The sequence below is a fragment of the Thrips palmi genome, unplaced genomic scaffold (assembly GCF_012932325.1).
Source record: "Thrips palmi isolate BJ-2018 unplaced genomic scaffold, TpBJ-2018v1 HiC_scaffold_6, whole genome shotgun sequence".
Classification (NCBI taxonomy): Eukaryota; Metazoa; Arthropoda; class Insecta; order Thysanoptera; family Thripidae; genus Thrips; species Thrips palmi.
In genome coordinates this window covers 1,581,170-1,587,169 of record NW_023144633.1, presented here as the reverse complement: position 1 = coordinate 1,587,169, position 6,000 = coordinate 1,581,170, and the positions used below count along the sequence as shown (strand labels likewise).

At 61.4% G+C, this 6,000-nt stretch overlaps 1 protein-coding gene across 1 annotated transcript in view; it reads left to right on the top strand.

Annotated features, from left to right (window-relative positions):
• LOC117651963 (Down syndrome cell adhesion molecule-like protein Dscam2) overlaps positions 1–6,000 on the top strand; it is an 88,689-nt gene that overhangs the window by 61,445 nt on the left and 21,244 nt on the right. Inside the window, exon 2 of the mRNA XM_034396590.1 lies at positions 3,198–3,447. Within this exon, the coding sequence (XP_034252481.1) occupies positions 3,198–3,447 (250 nt within the window). The remainder of the gene's footprint in view (positions 1–3,197; positions 3,448–6,000) is intronic.

Sequence of the window (6,000 nt, the reverse complement as noted above, 5' to 3'; positions counted from 1 at the left end):
GTCGTCGCGGACTTGCTGATGATGGCGCATGCGACGTCCCACAGTGGGCCAGAAGACCAGTGGAGATGGACAAAAACTCTAGACGCGTTTTGAGCTCCAGAGTCGCTAAGCAGGACTCGAACCGAGCGTGTGACCCCACCGATGGATTCCTCGCACGGAGAGCAATCCATTGGTGGGGTCACACGTTCGGTTCGTGTCCCATTCAGCGACTCTGGAGCTCAAAACGCGTCCGGGGTTTTGACCGCCTCCACCGGTCTTCTGGCCCACTGTGGTACGTCCGGGAAGATTGGCGCGCTCACTCACACCTAGTTAAATTGGAGCCCCCCACCCCTCGACGGCTCCATACACGGCACCCCACTCCACCGTGGGCGACGGATGTCCGCGCCGTAAAGATACAATGTTATCACCCAGTGGCGCGCCCTGGCGGCGCACTGTGAAAGCTGAGCAAGGCTGCACCAGCGCGCTCTCGCCCGCTTTCGCCAGACGCGACGGCGCGAGGAGAGGAGAGGAACTCGCGCGGTGATAAATTAATCAATGACATTAAAAATAAGTTCCGAAAAAAGAGGAAAACACTGTAAAAAGAAGCTGAGCCCGGGCAGGCGGACAACCGTCCCGACCGGATCTCCTCGTCCTTTTCACTTCTTTGCGACGGCATCGACGCGCCTTCGCGTTCTATTCGGCGCTCGCACACTGCGAAACGGCGCAGCGCAGCAACGCACGCTCGGAAGGGCGCGAGTCGGCACGACGGGCGGAAAATTGAAACGCAGCCGCGCACTGCTGACTTTAAAGGGATGGGGGGACAGGGTCTTGCGCTGCTTGGCGACGTATCACAGTGGGCCAGAAGACTGGTGGAGGCGGTCGAAACTCTAGAAGCGTTTTGAGCTGCAGAGTCGCTAAATGGGACTCGAACCGAACGTGTGACCCCACCAATGGATTGCTCTCTGAAAGAGGAATCCATTGGTGGGGTCACACGCTCGGTTCGAGGTCTGTTTAGCGATTCTGGAGCTCAAAGCGCGTCTAGAGGTTCGGCCGCCTCCACCGGTCTTCTGGCCCACTGTGCCCTGCCTGCCTGGCTGGCGGGCGACCTCGGCCGGGCCGACACAGCATAAACCTCGCTCCGAATCACCCATCTGGCCGGGACCTCGTTGTCCGCAAGCCGCAAGGGCAGCCGGGCCCTGCGAGGCGCACCTCTAAGCTACACGTGTTCCCGGATAACATGACAAGCTCGCTGCGCTCCTGGACGCGGCGCCGCACAGTGTAGCGACTCCATTCCGGCCGAAACGGCAGCCGAGCCAACAGGAAATTTACGGTAAAAAGCGAGTGAACGCGACGGAAACGGTAAAGTCGCTGCGGTCCGGCGGGGCGGCGGGGGCGGCGGGGGCGGCGGGGCAGCGCGCGGTCCCCAGATGGGGCTCCGTTTTATCGAGTCCAGAGAATTGAATTGGGCGGGCCAGCCTGCAGTGGGTCCGGCAAGCCGTCTGCAGCTGGGGGCCGCGAGCACCGCGTGGCCATCTGCCTTGCAAGGCGACACGGCGATACTCCGCGCGCGAGGGACTCCGTCAGTGTGTGCCCGGGGACGAACCGCGCCGGGGGTATCGACGCCAGCGACACGGGGAGGCCTTCCGGGGCCCTCACCTCGAGGTGTCCGTCAGACACCACTCGCCGCCGCAAGGCTGCGGGCTGCCCTGTGGCGCTGTCTCTGTCGCACGCGTGTGGCGTAGCTGCGTAGCGACTCGTGGGAATGGTTCGCCCGGCTGCGGTGTCGGCCTGCTCGACGTCCTTGACGTCCTCCACGAGCTCGTCCATGAGGCGTCTTCCCTGGGCGCCGAAGCCCCGCCACGCCCCTTTGATCTGCGTGTGGGCCGTGTGGGCCGCGTCGCAATCGGCAGTCCGTTCGAACGCCTCCTATTTCCATAGGCCGAACGGACAGACAGACAGACGGCCGAGCGCCTCAAAGCGTGGCCTCCCTGCCGACTGGATTCCCGGCATACACCTCCTAACTATCCCTTTGAGGCGTCCCGCCCCGCCCCGCCCCGCCCCGCCCCCCGCCCCGCCCCGCCGGCCACGGGGGCCCTGCGGTTGCATTACTCGAGCTACACTTTCTTCCTCTTGCGGGACAAGCGAACCGAACGGACCTTCGATGGCGGTGGCGTATACGCCTGCGTCCGTTTCACTTTCATCGGTTCATTAATTTTCAATTTGACGGCGTTCGCGGCGGCGGTGGAGTCCAGAGCACTCCGTGTTGGCCGGCTGCCCTGCGCGGGGCGGCCCAGGGCGGCTGTGTGTAGTTGGCTGTAGCCATTATCACTGCTGCTTGGCTGCCACGGGCATTGTTGGCACCAGGAAATGAAGACCTCCAAACATATCTCACGACCCCCCGGCCGCCCCCGGTAGCCCTCGGCAACCCCCGGCCGCCCCCGACCGCCCCCGGCAACCCCCCGGCCGACGACGCGTGCCGTGCAAGTTCCTCCTCCTCCCCCTCCCCTCCCTCAACGAAAGATCGTGCCTGAAATACCAGCAACTCCCGAAATAAATCTGCGATGCATTGGACGCGGCGCGCGGTGCCTTGTGTTTTCATCCCGGCAGAGGGAAGGCAAGAAGGCGCCTCGCAGCGCCCCGGCGTCAGAATGAAGACAGATTCGACGCCGAAATTGAGAGGACGGGGAAAATAATGTAAAATTGCCACTTTACCATGGACCCAGGTTGGAACGCAACCATGCGCATTGTGGCATCTTTTCGTTCAGAAGTCTGTTGGAAAGAAAAAGGTCAGTCAAACCGGCTTAAACGTTGCTCTTCGAGTGAGGGTTTGAGAGTTGGAGGGTTTGAGGTTGGCAGCCGCGCGGGGCCACGCGGGGTCGTCGCCCCGCCGAGTAGTTTCGCCGTTACTGTCATAACCGCACAACAGGCAAGCGGCTCCAGACGATAAATTCACGTCCGTCACACATTCAGCGTAAGGAAGTCACCGGGGGGGGGGGGGTCCTGGCGTTTAGCCAAATCGAGCAGTGTAGTGCACCGAGTTGCACTCCGGCACGCCGTTCGTTTGTTCCGCTGGACGAGCGTCTTTCATTCGCCGTGGAGGAAAACGGGAGGGGGAGGCAATTCGAGACGGTGTACTTCACTGTAAAAAAAAAATTACCTGCGTGCACTTTGGGGGGGTTTTATAGTGTGCTGCACGACGACGGTCTGCTCTGGAATAGTCCCGCGCGAGGCGGCCCCACTTTGACGACCGCGCTGCGAGTGTTACGTCATTTGTGGAGGGCGTTATCCACTCGATTTACCCCTTGCTTGTTGTTGCAGACGGCAAGTACCACATGCTGCCGACGGGCGAGCTGCTGGTGCTCAACATCTCGGAGCAGGACGCCCGGCATGCCTTCCGCTGCCGCACCCACCACCGCCTCACGCAGCGCAACGTGCCCAGCGCCAACGCGGGCCGCATCCAGCTCACAGGTACGCCACTGGAAAATCCTTTAAAATTTTTTGTTTAAATTGCAGTTTGATGAGCAGGCGGGCGCCTGCGGAGAGCGGGATAGGCCTGCCCGCGAGACGCCAGTGTGCCGCGGGCCGGCCTACCCTGGACTCCGCGGGCGCTAGGCCGCGCGCTCGCTCGGGTTTTGTCCGGGATTGCTACGGGTTTTATCCGGGATTGCTCCGGGTCTTATCCGGGATTGCTCCGGGTTTTATCCGGGATTGCTCCGGGTCTTATCCGGGATTGCTCCGGGTAATATCCGGGATTGCTCCGGGTTTTATCCGGGATTGCTCGCCGGGTTTTTATCCGGGATTGCTCTGGGTCTTATCCGGGTTTGCAGCGCGCGCCGTCGTCGTTGTCGTTCTGCAGAAATTAATTAAAATGGCGGCGTGTCGCGCGGGCCGCGAGGCCTCAAGACGCGCCTCTCGGCCAGAAAGATGACTGGGGCGGGGCGGGGCGGCCGCAAACAGTCAATTAAAGGAGGGCCCGGCACACGCCGCTAAACAAATGAATGTAATTACTCTGGAAAACGAAAACATTGAAATGTAACGCAATTAGAGCGCGACGGGGAATAATATCGGACGAGGAGGCTGCGGGCGGACAGGGCGGAGAGAGAGAGAGAGAGAGAGAGAGAGAGAGAGAGAGAGAGAGAGAGAGAGAGAGAGAGAGAGAGAGAAAGGATGTTGTCGTGGCACCGTCTCCCTTCAAATCCCCACCGCAGCGCCCCTTCCCTGCCCCGCGCGCACAGTTTGATGTTTGCTTTGGAGACTCAAAGTGTTTTGCATTCTCGGAGGTTCCGGAATGCTCCGGCAGCGCCACCGTCGCGCGCCTCTGGCCGCACTGGTGCGAAGCGGCGCCGCGAGGCACGGCGAGGCACCGCCCCCGCGATACGCAGAATGTTTTTATTGCGGCATCGGGACGCGTCGGGGCGCGTGCGGAGGCGTGGCAGTGTGTCGCCCGCACTGGAGAGGCGCTGGAGAGGCACTGGAATGTGGCGATAAGGGCGAGTCCCCTGGAAAACGGTGGGGAAAATGAAGGCGTCGCGGCTCATTTGAAACCGACGCGCCGTAAAGAGTTTGATAAGTCCCGCGGGAAGTGCCCACACGATTGCCAACCCAACAAAAAATAAAGAGTTTGAATGAGGAGAACCTGTTTACCTGCGCGACGAGATAATCTAGAGCCGCTAAAGCTTGGGTGACTTTTTTTTTTGGAAAAACTTGTAGCTTTTGCCTTCCGTCCGGGCGGGACGCTTGGAGAGTGTCTGGCAGGACTCTCCTCATGGCCCCTTTCCGAGGGTGTCCCACGCCAAGGAGTGCGTCCAGGACTCGGTCCAGGACGTCCAGGCCCTTGAGCGCGGCAGCTGCTCATCCCAAAGGACGAAACAACAACAAAACTCCATCCATAAGAAGGAAGCGGGGCCTGTGACAAAGAACAAGGCGCCTCTTGGGTGTGGCTGTTCACGCCGCCGCCACGCCGCGCCACGCCGCGCCACCCCGCCTGTCTGTTCTGATGAAGATCCCGTCCGGCTCAAAGGGAGCGCCCGATTACCGGCACGCCCCGCCCCGCCCCGCCCCGCCCCGCCCCGCCCCGCCCCGCCGCCTGTTGTTGCTGTGGTTCCGTCTCAGCGTGCTGTTGGAATCCTTTCCCAAAAGAAAGCCAAGTAGACTTTTCGTCGATGTTTTCCTAGAACTCCGCATCTCACCTCCTTCACTCCCCACTGTGCGCGGCCTCCGTTGTCCGCGACGCCGGTGGGTCGTTTTGCAGTGCCGTGGCAGCGCCGTTCGACGGTCCGTTTGGTTAATGCAGCGAATGCCGCAGAAGCCACCCGGTCGGGCTTTCAGCCGCTTTCGGCCGCTTTTAGCCCTCCGAGCTTTTGGCTTTCAGCCTTCGGGGCTTTCGGCTTGCGGCCTGTGATCCGGCATTCCGTTTTCGTTCCTCCAATCCGGGACCGGCCGGGCATCAAGGTGCATGGCCGATGTGTGGTCGGTCCTGGCCGTGATAAAAGTTTGAATCGCCGCTCCCGGTCGCCGCCCCCGCCTCTCTGTCTCCCTTGCTTTTTTTCGAGCAGCCCTTTTCCAGCGCACCTTTGTCGAGTTGCGAGCCGGTAAATCGGTAAATGGGGCCAGCCCAGGCCAGCCGCTCCCCAGCTGCGGTTGGAAGTGCGAGGCTCTGGCTTCGATTAGGCTTGGAATGATGCGTGTATTAACCACGTTTTCAATCAGCTTTCGAGCGACGTCCCCGTTTCTGCCCGCACCTTTTTTTTACGGTGGTGCACCTGTGATCGCTTGCATTGTACCTACCCCGGCTAAAGCTCGTCGCTGCCACACTCTAAAACAGTCTCGCCGTTCCCCTCGCCGTCGTCGCGGGCGGCACACTGTCGCACGCTCCACTCTCTTTCCCCGCCGTCTCAACCGTTGCTCTCTCCGTCTCTGTCTCTCCCCTCGCCTTTCGCATCCAATCACATCTGCCGTCGCGTCCCCGCCTACGCGCAGCCGGCGCAGCCACGCCAGACACCGATTGCCCCCGCCCGAGAA